This window comes from Sus scrofa, chromosome 1 (assembly GCF_000003025.6).
Source record: "Sus scrofa isolate TJ Tabasco breed Duroc chromosome 1, Sscrofa11.1, whole genome shotgun sequence".
In the NCBI taxonomy this organism is placed as follows: Eukaryota; Metazoa; Chordata; class Mammalia; order Artiodactyla; family Suidae; genus Sus; species Sus scrofa.
Window position 1 is genome coordinate 186,373,215 of NC_010443.5, and position 14,810 is coordinate 186,388,024.

At 33.7% G+C, this 14,810-nt stretch overlaps 1 protein-coding gene across 2 annotated transcripts in view; it reads right to left on the reverse strand.

The window, feature by feature from the left end:
- EXOC5 (exocyst complex component 5) overlaps nucleotides 2,920-14,810 on the reverse strand; it is a 54,073-nt gene continuing 42,182 nt past the window's right edge. Inside the window, exons 15-19 of one of the 2 annotated variants that reach the window (XR_002347074.1) lie at nucleotides 13,697-13,783; nucleotides 11,792-11,900; nucleotides 11,399-11,614; nucleotides 5,864-10,462; nucleotides 2,920-5,071 (exon numbers count right to left, since the gene is read on the reverse strand). Coding sequence is in view for 1 of the 2 variants with exons in the window: in XM_021102546.1 (XP_020958205.1) it covers nucleotides 10,274-10,462; nucleotides 11,399-11,614; nucleotides 11,792-11,900; nucleotides 13,697-13,783 (601 nt within the window). In the remaining variant the exon portion in view is untranslated. Of the gene's footprint in view, nucleotides 10,463-11,398; nucleotides 11,615-11,791; nucleotides 11,901-13,696; nucleotides 13,784-14,810 lie in introns of both variants that reach the window. The other variant, XM_021102546.1, reaches the window with a different exon arrangement.

Genomic DNA, 14,810 nt, shown 5'->3' on the forward strand with positions numbered 1-14,810 from the left:
GGAATCAAACCAGGTGACTCCAAAGAGACAAGCCAGATCATTAACCCACTGAGCCACATGCATTCTTTGGGATTACAGTGAAATATGATGGCTGAGAACTATGTTAAAGATCTGCAATGTCTTCCCAGAGGAAGATACTTGACACATCCTTAAGGTTAAGGTTAAAATTCTGGCTCAGAATTGGGAGTCAAAATGTAAAGCATTCCTCGCACTCCTACAACCCAACTGCAGGAAGTCATACTTTCCTATTTAAATTTTCTAGAGGATTGTTTAGTGCCTTTCCACTTGAGTGTACCCATTATACCCATATACTAAAATTTTAGAAACCTTCTTTCTTGCTTTAAAAATAAAAAGTCAACAACTATATATTTATGAAATAAAGTATTATGCAAATTTCAAAATCATTCCTCTATGTTCCAAAGCTATAGAGAAACAATGGATGTTTTTCTTCTGCCATTTTAGTATTTCCGAAAAAAATGAAGAGTAAAAGGTTTACGAAATATTTTCTATGACCTTAACCAAGTTCTCCTGGTTAGAAAATAGAATTTCCTCCAGCACTTACTGACACTCCCCCTAAGCCTACTTTTGCTACTGTATGTAATGTGAGGCAGTAATGTTAGTATTCACCAAGATATGTAAGCTAAGAATCTTTAAGGCAGTAATGTTAGTATTCGCTAAGATGTATGCCAAGAATCTTGGAATCATTTTTGATTCCTTCTCTTCCTTGCCCTCCACATCCAATAAGGAACAATAGATATGTCTTACTGCTTAATCTTCTAAGTGTTTCCTGAGTCCATCACTTCCTCTTCATTTCTGTGTTACTCCTTGAGTTCAGGCCCTCAACCATCCAGATTAATGCAGTAGCCTAGCTTCGGCTCACTTTTGCCCTCTCATCTGTTGCACACCTTCCTATCAATCAGCCATCTTTTTAAAAAGAGTCATTCATGTCATTCACCTATTTAATCATTAATGGTTGGTTCTCTATTATTCTCAAGATAAAGCCTAAACAATTAGCATAGCATTTAAGACTCCTAATATACTAACCCTGACCCAAGTATTCCAGCTTTACTTGCCTTTTTGATGGACCACATACCTGAGTTCTACTCGCAGGAGTCTACCCATTCAGTGACTATTTCAGTGACTCATGTGACACACCTTTGCAAGTATGAGTAATTTCTACCTGGACTGCCCAGCTACCTGATCCATTCCTGAAATGCTCCTTGCTTTTTAAAAGTCTAGCTGCAATCTAACCTCCTTTTATGAAATATTAGAGGTGACAGAACAAAGTTGTTAAAGCCCTGTTCTGGAAACCTGTAGTTATAATCTGAATTCTCACTCTTATTTAACTTTGGTCAAGTTATCCTAGCTTCTCTGTGCCTCAGTTCCCTCACTCGTAAAACAGGGATTCCTGCCTCCCACTGAAGTATTGTTAAGCACAATAACAAATATATTACTAGTAAGGTGCCTAACACTTAATAGGTATTTAATAAAAAGTAACCATAATGGTTTTAATTACCTGCTCTCCCCGCCAGCCCACAAATTTAATAACACCTCCCTGTGGGCTCTCATCGCATCTGGTTCATGCTACTACTACAGCACTTATTACAGAATCATTATAATTGGTTGCATAGATTAACTTTCTCACTAGGCTAGACTTTGTTTTTTGTCTTTTTTAGGACCACACCTGCAGCAAGGGGAGGTTCCCAGGCTAGGGGTCGAAGCAGAGCTGTAGCCACTGGCCTACACCACAGCCACAGCAACACCAAATCTGAGCCACACCTGGCTACGCTGGATCCTTAACCCACTGAGTGAGGTCAGGGATCAAACCTGCTCATGGATACTAGTCGGGCTCATTAATCACCGAGCCATGATGGGAGCTCTTAGGCTAGACTCTTAAAGGCCAGATCTTTTTATGGGTCTAAGACAGTACCTGACAAAGGACAGCATTTCAATAAATGTTTGTCAGATGAATAATGAGTGAATGAAGTGCTCCCACACAGGACTGGAGACACCTTCAAAAAAACTGACAGAAGTGGTAAGGATGAAAAATGATCACAAATGTCCTTTCTCCCCACTTTACAACATTTGCAAAAGGCCACAATTAGTAGGTGACAAAGCCAACCAACATGCAGAGTTAGGCTCAGAAATGACTTATTATTTATTTATTTACTTGTTTCTGATTTTTAGGGCCGCACCCAAGGCATATGGAAGTTTCCAGGATAGGGTCAAATTGGAGCTACAGCTGCCAGCCTACACCACAGACACAGCAACGCCAGATCAGAGCCTATACCACAGCTCACAGCAATGCTGGATTCTTGACCCACCGAGCGAGGCCAGGGATCATACCCACATCCTCATGGATCCTAATCAGGCTTGCTAACTGCTCATGACGGGAAAGCCTATCTATTTCTAACATCATTGTAGCTCTTAACAAAATGCCTGCATTTGGAATTAAGAATTTTAGCAGTAATCAGAGAGAACCAAATTGAGAGTTGAGCAACTTGGCCAAATATAAACTCCTATTTCACATTAAGTTTATTTTAACATGTATTAAATCTAGTCTGGATATAGACTTCTTTCTCATACAAAGTCTATTTGACTTAAATGTATTTTTATTTGTTGGCATATATACAATTTTTAAATTATTTTTCCTTTGAATTTTATTAGTAAAAATATCCTACTGGTATTCAGTCTTTTAATGGCCAGATTTCCAGTCTCGGAAACAGTGTCTCTGATGTACTTTACCATTAACTACTCATAGAAGCAGGACATGTATTATAGGAAAACCTATGATTTCAAATTTAATTCCTTCAAAATATAAGTTCCATGTTTTGGGGCATAAACACTTTACCAGTCCAATTCAGCTTTACTAATGTGATCATTACAGCAAAAGAAAATACACCCAAAATGGTTGATTTTGAATGATGAAATTATGAGTAATTTTTATTTAGAATTTTAAAACCTTTACATGTTTTGTATAATGACAGTTTTCATTCCCCCACCTTTGTCCTAAAGCCAGTGCCTCAGAGGCTGAGTGCAGTGAGGAAGCCCTCCTCCTGAGTAAGGGAGGAGAGGAGCACAATATGGGGTACTGGAACTCAAATGAGATGAAGAGGGTGTCACACAGGAGTGTGTATGTGTATGCAAATTTAAAACATATAGGTATACACACACATAAAGCCCCAAAGCTTCATCCACTGAGAAGGTGTGGTGGCACAGACATCCCAGTTATAACAGGCACATCTCACACAAATTGTAGTTTCTAACTAACAATTTCCAATAAGAGGTAGAGAAACAGTTGATTCCAGAGCTGGAGCAGGAAAGTAAAAGAAAGTTTGGAAAAACCTGTGTGCTCAAAAGTTAGAAAGTACTTAAAAAATGATAGCAACATGTCAAAAAGACATAGGAGACAACTTGAAGGGGCTCCCACTGGTCAATGGCAAGACAATGTAAGACTCAAATAAATAACAGATTATAACCCACTGACTAGAAAAACCATGAATTCATACTGATATTAATAAACTGAAATTTTGATTAGTGGCAGGATATATGCATAGCTTCAAAATACCTCTCCACAAAATACTTACAAAGGGACAAAGTAACTTTACTGTGGAGAAGCCTGATAGGAAATACCTTAAGCAAATGCTCATAATGACTATTATCAGAAAGGGGGGCAAAATGAAATTGTGCACCACTATCTCATAGGATGCAATAAGAACACAGAACTGCTTTTCTAATACCTCTGCCAAAAAAAAAAAAAAAAAAAAAAAAGCACAACTGGAATCTATTCATGAGGAAACAGATAAATTCAAATTTAGGGACATTTTACATAATAACTGGCTTATAATCTACAAAAGTGCCATGAGTAGCAAAAGTCAAGGAAAGACCGAGGAACTATTTAAGAGTGAAAGAAACTAGAAATACAACCTAAGACAACACATATTTTAAGTAGATCCCTGTAAAACATTACTGGGATGATTGGTGAAACTTGAACAGAATCTTACGATTAGATGGAGTAATATTATCAATGTTAATTTCTTGATTCCGATAGCTGCATTGTGGCTACTATATAGGAGAATTACTTCTCTTTGGAAACAGAAAAGTATTGCAGGGTGATGGGACATCATGACAGCAACTTACTCTCAAAGTGGAAAAATTTTATTTGTACAATATTTACAACCTTTCTGTAAGTTAGAGATTGTTTCAAAATTTTTTCCTTTAAAAAGCAAAAAGCAGAAAATTAATCAATAGATTTTTATTATTCTCAGAGTTGATAAAGGAATTCAATGAGATATATTAACTCCAAAAAAACAATTTTAATAATGATGAATTCTGTCCAATTCCTGTGTTCACTGTGCATATACATGGTCTTCAAAACCGTTTTAGTTTTGTCATTAATTCACCCAGAAATTCTTCTCACACAACTTTAAGAATCTTAAACACACACACACACACACACACACACACACACACACACACTCTCTCTCTCTCTCTTCCTATTAAGATAGTGGCATGTTCATAGGTGCTGTTCAGTAGAGAGAAGCAATGTGAGTTCTATTTTTTATCAAATAAAAAAGTATTACCATAAAAATAACTTCTCCCCCTTGTGGCAAAAATTAAAAATACATTCTACTGAAGAATCCTAATATAGAGGCACTTACTTATAAAGTATTTTCACATAATTTCATGTGAATAGCACACAGCACTTGCAAACAATATACTGAGAGGTAATTTCAGTTTTCTTTAGTTCGGCATTGCCCAGATTCTATTTGGATAATATCCTCTGCAAAAAGCTGCAGGTTTGATATACTGCAGGTTTGACAGACTGCCACAACAAAATGCCAGAGTTCAAAGAAACCAAATTTACTCACAGTATAAAGATTAAAATAACAGGTAAAAAGGAATGGCCCTATTCCAAGGCACCTGCCTATTTAAGATTTTAGGGACATCAAGAAGGCTTCCTACCTCTCAAAGTTTAATCTAAAAAATCTGAAAGTTCACCATTGGAGATTAATTCCTTGGAGTTGGTTCCATCCAATCTTCAGACTTAGTTTATTAATATGAAGACATTCTGGAAGAAAGACATTTTCCTTCATTTAAGATTGCCAAACAATCTTGAAAACAAAAGGAAGTAACTCATCTGAACTATAAATGAAACTTTACTCATTCTAGATTCTTACCCCTATTCTTAACCCTCCATACTTCTTCCTATTAAGTCACTAGTCACTGATAATTCTATATATTACTGATCTTCCAATGATTATAAAGTAATTTAAGTGGTTTTTGAAAGTAAACTTAATTCTAGTTTCAGACTTTTAAATTGAAAGTGGCTCAGTTGGATACTGTCTCTTCAACACAGTAATATAAATATTAGTATCTGGCTAAAATGAATTATTGACAATTTTAATACATGTTGCACAGTACATATTAATATAGAAAAATACATGTTATCAGCAGCATAATGTTGACCATGTTCTAATCCATTCCACCTGCTCAAATATTAGTGCAAATAATTATATATTTGTAATGCATCACTGCTGTCTAGCGCAATTCTGTGCCTTCTGAATAAATGACTTTCCTCTGAGGTTGTTTGCTGTTTGGAGTATGATGGTGATATATTCATATTTAAATTGGCTTTGTATGGTGAGGCAGACTGCAATCTTCTAAACCACTTAGAAAATGAGCAAGTATGGTTAATTACTTGTCTCTCCCCCCAAAGTGTTTACTAATCCCAAGAAATGAAGTTTAGTGTTACCTCCCAGATAACAATGTTAAAGTATGCAGGCCTAGTTTAAAAATATCAATCTTGTTAAGCCCAGAGTTATCAACCTAGCTGCTCCAAATCACCAGTTAAAATTCTTACTCTCTAATGTGTCAAGTTTCTCTCCTATATACACTTGAGGGCTGCTTCTCCCCTAAATTTGGAAAAAGAAAGACTGATCAGTGGCAGGAAGAAAAGTTAAAGAGTTAAGGCAATTTTTAAAAGATTAAATATGCAATTTTTGATGACTTGAAAAATCACTATATATTGCTAATACACTGAGCATATTTTTCTGCTTTTTACTCCAGCATCAACCATTTACCAACTACCAATGCACTAAATAATCAACCGAATTGGCAAACTTATGACACGAAAATGGTCTGCTTTTCAAAGAAGAAATATTGATTTCCTCAGCTCTACCAACTTTCAAGGTAGAGTTGTCATTCACTTCCATGTTACAAAATATGATATAAAATACCTGAATTTTCTGTTGCAAAAATTATTACTCAGAAATAGTATTATGATTATGCAAAACAATAATCACTAAAGTGCTTTTTGATGGAAAGATTTCTAGTAGGTACAAACTTAATAATTAAAATTTCATGACCATTTATAAAAATTTAAAAACCAATTTAAAAAGTATGACCACACTGGACACATTAAAAAAAATTCCAATAGTAAATTAGATATTAGCCCTGTATATCAACTTCATAATCAAAACACTACAATGAGAACCAAATACTGGATGAAAAGATAATTAGATTAAGAAAAACTAATGAGCCTAAAAACTAAAGACTTATTTAATGTTACATAAAGAGAATAGTGTATAGAACATAGGGAGTGAGTGAGAAAGATTTAGGTTTCAATCTGAGCCTTTTATTTAGCTATAGACCTTGTGCAGATCTACTTAAAGCTTTTTTTGCACTGGGTGTTCCATCTGTCAAACGAAGATAATAGTATCCTACTCCTAGGGTGACTCTGAAATCAAATGAGATAATGTAGGCAAAGGCCTATTAGCACAGTGCATGGGACTTAATAAATGTAGCTATAATTATCTTTATTATGCATGAAAAAATTTTAAATGCTGTTTTACTTTATGTGGCATTATCTACAGTAAAAATATGGACTGGTCCTTTCCACCAAAATACCCAGTGTATTTCAGGGCAGACTTTCTCAAGCAGAGAGAAGTTCTATGGGAACTGAATGAACATAGTTAATAAACTAACTGGATGAAAACACAGAATACTTTGTATGTCAAATTCTTCACTAGAAATCAGGAGAAATCACTATGCTTCTTGAAAATACCTCACAACTCTGAGTTTATGGGTAATACATATGTGTAAAACTTAAGAGTTTTTTGCATTAAAAAAAAAAGTTAAATCCCGGATGCACTCAATGAAACTTGCTTAATCTTACATGCAGTTCAAGCACATCTGAGGCACTTCTTTAAACACAGGACTACCTTAAGGAGTTTTGTGCCATTTCAGGAACAAAAATCTCCTTATCTACATATATTTAAATATTCGCCATCATAGATGAGGAAAAGGTATTTTAAGGAAGCAGTAAATTCCCTACTGTGAATCAATCTACTGGCTGATAATTAACTATTTTACTGTGAGACAGAAGGTTGATAATCAGACAGTGTAATACTTAAAGTGAAAGGGGAAAGTGAACGGTTTATAATGTATCATAAATTAACTTACTTAGAAGCTCTTTTTAAAACAAGAAAGGTGCTAGGGACTTACAACCATGGTGATATCAAAATGAGGCTGCTGACTGTCTTGGAATAGTCAGGTAGTCAACTGTTTAAAAGATGCATCCAGTCATTATTTAATAATTCTTCCTAAGTGTTCATCTACTTTTGTTAGCTGTCATTTTCAATATCACGACTTAGAGAAGCTAGACTTCCTTCTAAATCTGTGTTCTGTATTTCACTTTCGGTACTATCTTATGAAAATATAATACACTCAATCCTTTTCTTCAGTGTTTCTACATTTTCTAAAAACATGGTGTTTTAGAGCATATTTTTCAACTTCAAAACATTATCTCAACATTGCATGTTAGCTCATATAAAAGCATGGAATATTATAAAGATTCTCCTTATTCAAATGTTGGCTAAACTTACTAATATACCAAGTTCCATTATTGCCACCTAAAATTTTTACCATGTGCATATTAAAAACATTTTAATTACTGATCATCTCTCTTGAGCAATATATTTTGGACAAAATTTTTAGTGTCCATTAATATGAAAAAAATACTTAAAAACTGAATGCAAAGAATGCATATTGATTTAGATGACAATTTTTTTTCTTAGATAAAGAAAATCTGTTTCTAATTTGGGTTACATAATCAAGTATTTTTTCCACTTAAAAAAAGGAAGTGAGAAGACCTACCTATGCTATGAAAAATAACAAACATCTTAAAAGTTTAAATAAAAAATAATTTATAACATTCGGTATGGATGTCCTTAATATCTAAAAATAGAGTGAAATAAAAAAAAACAATTGCAGGGAATTTGTTTATTGAGCATTAATGTTAACACTTCTAAATTAAGTTTTCACTTATGAGTTTTCTTTGTTACTGTCCTATCAATGGACATAATAGAAAATATTGCACAGAACTCAAACACGGAAATAATAATTAACAAAATATCGAAGCCACAAATATATGCTTTACATCTTAAAAATGAATCCAAACAAAATAATCTGAAGCACTTCTCTGATTTGGAAGTCTTTAAAATGTTTTATGTTTTATTTGATCATTTTTCCCTTTTTTTTAAACAAATTGACAGTGTGTACAAAGAGTTCAAATGGCCAGTAGAACTACTGCTTTAAAATTGTTGGCTTTTAAGTAACAGAGGTATAATTTGAATTCACATCAGAGCTTTCTAAAATGGCAAAAGTACAAGCCTATGACTTTCTCTAGTATCCAAAGCCTGTTCTGGCTCTCCTTCGGCTAAGGAATAGAAAACTAGACAGCCTTCTAAAGCTGCCACGATTTCCTAAAATGCTTTGATAAAAGTTGGCATATTTCATTTCTCTTGCTTACCTTGATAACACTGGGCTAAACAGAAAATGAAGAAAATTCAGTCAATAGTAACTTAAATGGTAGCTAATTTGCTTTGGACCTGGAAATTTTGGTAAAGTTGATGAATATTCAGAAACATATTCTTAAAAGTAATTTTCCAAAATTAGGCCAGAAAGTCTACATTCAAGAAAAAAAAAGCCAAGAATGAGTTGAACATTAAAGTTTATCTGTTCCTGGAAGACTATGGACAACACAACGGAAACTTAAATACCACATATAGCTAAGAACGCATTCTCACAGAGCAAGTTTATAGTTTTCAGAGTAAAGGCCTTTCTAAATTTCCACTTGATGTTTAAAATTTTATAAGTGATTTATTATGTCACCATATTAAGCCAATTCAATTAACTACATTCAGTAGGAATCACTTTAAGAAATGCCTTGAAAAAGGTAATGACAGAAACTACAGATTTAAAAAGCAACTAGTCCTTGCAAAGCTCATCTCAAGACTCAGAATATATAATGCTATCAATTCCCAACTCCTCTTAAAATAGAAGACTACCTGCATGTTTAGCCATTCACTCTTATTCCAGTTTAGCATAAAGACAGAAATCTTAAAGGACTACACTGCTGCTAAACATGGTCAATACTTCCCATATGTACCATTAAGACTATACCTCACTTTTTACTTTCCTTATGGTTCTTTAGTTAAGATCTTCCAGCTTATCTTAAGTGAAATACAAAATAAGGTAGTTTTATTACTTTCTTACTAGCATTGGCTTAAAATCTGTTTACCAAATAAGAAATTGTAAACTTTAAGTTTTTTTAACCCAGAAAGCAGATGTATTCTGATCCAGTGCTAATACCTACCTAAAACACTTCATCATTTTAGTTTTGTTTGCAACATTTTCCTTGGAATAGTATTAAATATAATATTTTTTCTGTACTTCAGAAAAAATCCAATCAACCAACTATAGAATTTATGCTCAAATGTTAACCTTTTGAAAGAGAAAAATATTCTCCAGGAAAACCTAAAATAACTCGATTAACAATTACCAGTGCTGAAAAGTTCATTAAAAATTGATAAATAAATGTAGTTCTGCTGTATTTTACCCATTATTAGTGCAAAACAGGATGGTGGAATCTCCCAATGGAATATGTTAAAGAACATGAACTGGAACACTGTTAACATCTCATCTGCCTTCTGACACCAACATTTTCTAGGATGAAAACAATGACATGTAGTTTCACAGAATTTGAAATTTCTAAGTTCAAAAATGGAATTAAGTTCAACTTAAGGGAAAAAAGCAAAATATGGTTAAGCAGAGCCCAAATTTCAAATAAAATCTCAAGGGAAAGTATGGCTGCTGTTTTTCCAAACAGTCATTTTTCCATAAAATGTTGGCTGTGTCATAAGAAACCTCCTGTGCTTTCTGTCAACCAAGACCTGCTGAAGTACAACACATTTCCCTTGTAAATTCAACCTCAGCTGAAATGTCGAGCAAGGCGGGCAGATCTATAGTCAGCACGAAGTTGTACGAAGGAGTGAAGAATGTTCTTGTCCAGGTTAGCAAGTTGTTCTCCTGAGCAGACTTGCTTTAAATTATCTGGGGCAACTACCAGAAGATTGCAAAGTGCATGCAGAGTATCAAAAAGCTGTAATACCAGTGGAATCTGAATTGAAATAAGAGAAGGACAAAAATTATATTGAAACAAAATAATTTCTAGTTTTACTCTCTCTGTAAATTCTTCTCACTTAAATACTTGGTAGTTAGGACTTAGTAATGTTAGATAGTTGAATATTTCAGAATTTTTAAAAGCTCTTGAAGTACTAAAACTCAAATACTTCAGATGTTATATAAACTCACTATAATCTTTCTGGTAAGATTCATATTATTTCAGTTTTCTTAAATAGTAATAATCATTATACTCTTGTGGACTAGAACTAGTTATCATTAATTTAACGGTTTTCTTAAATAATTTAAACCTTAAGGGAAACTGGTTTCAGAAAGATGTACATGAAGAAAGAACATATTTTCTTTTCTTTTCTTTTTTTTGTGTGTGTGTGTGTTTTAGGGCTACACCCGCGGCACAAGGAGGTTCCCAAGCTATGGGTTGAATCGGAGCTGTAGCCACTGGCCTATGCCAAAGCCACAGCAATGCAGGATCCAAGCAGCGTCTGCGACCTACACCACAGCTTATGGCAATGCCAGCCAGATCCTTAACACACTGAGCGAGGCCAGGGATCGAACCCGCAACCTCATGGTTCCTAGTCGGATTCATTTCTGCTGCACCATGATGGAAACTCCAAAAACATATTTTCTTGATATATGCACATATACAGCATCAGTTACGGATGTTAAAAAGGTCACTTGGCTTGTGGAACTAAATTATAGCCCTGTCTAAAAAAAACTCAAAGCAAAAATGTTTTAATATCAAAAACATGATTGGAACAATACTTTTTCAGTTAGGAAATGTTAGGTCTGTCTTACTACAATACCAACAAAACTTATAAACTTTCCACTAATGATTATAAGTCATACACATTTTTTTATGATCTGACTTACGTTCTTGAGCCTATTTACAAGTTTGATATTTGTGAATACATACCTTGAAGTCTTTGGCACACTTCCTATATTCAGCTACATCACAAATTGCTAACATGCCACCCATACAACTATAGGAATATTGTTGAAGATGCTCATAAATAAGTCGATGAAAACGTACTCCAAGTTCCATCAAAACTGTATCCACATTCTTCCCATCCATGGAATTTTTAATCTTCTCCACTTGTTTTCTTACATAAGCACAGACTTTAACACAGGCCTGTAAAATTTTTTCTATACTTATTACATAGAAATGTATATCAGCTTCTCTAAGGAGAAAATATAATTTCTCATTAATCTCTAAACATAAAAGAAAAAAACTTGGAGCATAGCATAAAACAATGAAAATGTTAATAAAGCAGATATTTTTACTAGCATATTGAATCATTTTACTCACATTAGTATACTGAATCAAAACATTGTTTTCATCTTCTGGCTTAAAATCTGTTTTCTTTTGTTCTGCAGCCAAGATATGCTTCATCTGTCCAATCATACAATTTAATGTCCTAGAGAATGAGAAAATCACATATTTGATCCATTTAACTTACTTTATATTTACTTTTATTTATATTATTTAACTTCATGTCACCATAAAACTATTTTACTACTGGTATACTTCAGACTTAAAAAAAGTAAAATTAAGGTCTTAATATCAAAGAGCTTAGTTTTATTAGCTTCCTGCTCAAAACACAGAGCAAAGATTCATTTGCCCATTATTTTATTTAAGGAAATCTTAAAGATTTTAGAAGCCTGTCACTAATTTATTTCCTTAACAACTATATTTGAAGAATGCTTAGGAAGAGGGTAAGATAAAAGGCTTAAGAAAAATGGTCAAAGTTTGGAAGAACAGGTGAGAAGAAAAGAAATTTCAGTCTAAGGACAAGTAAGAGGATGAACAAGTAACAAGTGGTACTGAAGACCCAGCTGAGAAATGAGAGCATAGGTTTGTAATGGCACCAGTAATGTTTGAATTATGTCATATTCTCCAACAGCAATCAACCATCTGGTTATAGGAATCAAAGAATGTACACTAATCCAGAGTTTAAGATCTGTAAGGCAGTTATGATTAAAGGAAATGAATTTTAGGGTAATTACAAGGAAGTAATTAAAGAAATGGACCAAGCAATCTAAGTAAACGAGTGAATAAAATAAAGCTGGAAAAAAGTTAATCGATTGGCAAGATTTAATATCTTCAGGGCTTAAGTTCCTGCTTAGGTCTGAAAACAGGCATATGAAGTCTGTTTTGAGGCTTTGAGAGTGATATTCAGATTCAAGGTTTTTGTTACAGATGATATCAAGACCTAACAGGATATGGGAGTAGGAAACTAAAGCAGAGATGATCAAGAAAATGAATGAGTCACACATCTGACAGTGGAAATAACCTAACACAAGCTTAAAAGAAAAATGGTAAGCCAGATGCTCAAATCCTCAATAAATGTAGGGGACTGACATAAATTATTCAGAGACAATAGCAGTAAGAAAGGAAAGATGATGTGAGTTTCAAAGGCAAAGGGATTCTGGCCTAACAGTAGATGGATACTGGTCTGAAGATACCAACAGGGATACAGGTGAATTCTGAGCTCATCTCTTAGTCCCACAGTACATGAGTAAAAGAAAATTGCAAGTTCACATTCAAGAGACCAGCACAGACCACTGTTTCTATATGTTTTCTATACTTTCTAAGGCTCAATGCATCCAAGTTCTCCAACTCCCAAATATGATTCTCAGGTATTACGATGCAAAGGAAGAAGAAACAACTTAATTATAAGGTACTTAGGTCAGGAAAATACATACTTCTTGAAGTGATGATTCTAATGCATATGTTCACATTATAATTATAGGAAATGAAGTTTTGAACATATATAATCTCATGTTGCCCTGACTAAAAACAAAGGGAGAGACCAGTTTTTAGGGTTCTTTTAAGTATATAATTCTTCAATAAACTAATCTCAATAATTAATTTTACAATATCCTTAATTTTTTCCAGTTTGATTCTTCAATTTTATTTTTCTCTTTTTTATCTATGATAGAGTATCACATACTCTATGGCAGTTCTTATCACAAAAGCATGCATGTGTGGGTGTGTATATACACATCTGACTGAGTCACTTTGCTGTACAGCAGAAATTGGCACAACATGTAAATCAACTATAATAAAACATAAAATAAAATAAAATGTTAGTACAGAATGGTATAATCAAGACTTTTTTCTTTTCTTAAAATCATTTTCATGCTATAATACTATAATAGTGTTTTTATAATTTAAAAAAATGCAAGAGAAATAATAAAACTAACAACTTGCCTATCAATGCCAGTATCCAATTTCATCTCCATTTGTTCAATTATTTCTTTTTTCTTCTGAAGGCATTCAGATAACTTAGGAGAAGAGCTATTGAAATGTTTAAATAGGAAAAGAAGTCACATTAGTAGCTTTACAATTCTAAAAGTTTCTCATATGAGTATGTGTATTTACATATACAGAGAGATAAACACATTATTTTGATTTGCTTAAAAATTCAAGAGGCTTATAAATAGTAATTATTCAGTATTCCATTATGCTCAACTCATTACAATAGTCACACTAGGAAATATTAACCAGTAAAATTAGATTTCTTCCTTTCATCCCTGAAGAGATAACCCTCTAGATATTTATAAACATATGATTTTGAAATTCTGGAATAAAATAATTTGATATCCTTTTCAATTAAATTTCTGGTATAATAATAAAAGTCAGAGAGTCTTGAGAATATAGTAAATGATACTAATTAAAATTTGGAGACTAACACCCAATCCAGTTGTATTTAACTTTCCTATATTAAAAAAATAAAAACCGAAGAAAAAAACTTGGTAGTTATATTTGCCTTCTAAATGTTACCTAAATGTCAAAATATTATGCAATCCTAATAGTTATGTGAATTCTTTGCTATGTGGCAGTACAGCTAAAAAGTATCTTTCAGAATGTGATTCAGGGAGTTCCCATTGTGGCTCAGTGGTAAAGAACCCAACTAGGGTCCTTGAGGACATGGCTTTGATCCCTGGCCTCACTCAGTGGGTTGAGGATCCAGCACTGCTGTCAGCTGTGGTGTATGTGGCAGACACGGCTCAGATCCCACACTGCTGTGGCTGTGGTGTAGGCCGGCAGGTGCAGCTCCAACTGGACGGCTAGCCTGGGAACTTCCATATGTTGTGGATACGGCCCTAAAAAAGACCAAAAAAAAAAAAAAAAAAAAAAAAAGTGACTCAGAGATCACAAGTGACTTTTGAAATAGTTTTTAAACTAATGATTCTTGGCATATCAATATTTAAAAAAATGTCTAGAATTTTATCTTTTATATAAATATTTTTCATCTTTAATAATAGCATTATTACACATACAATTTTCTAAGGCATGTTTTCTACCTTATTTAATCCTCACA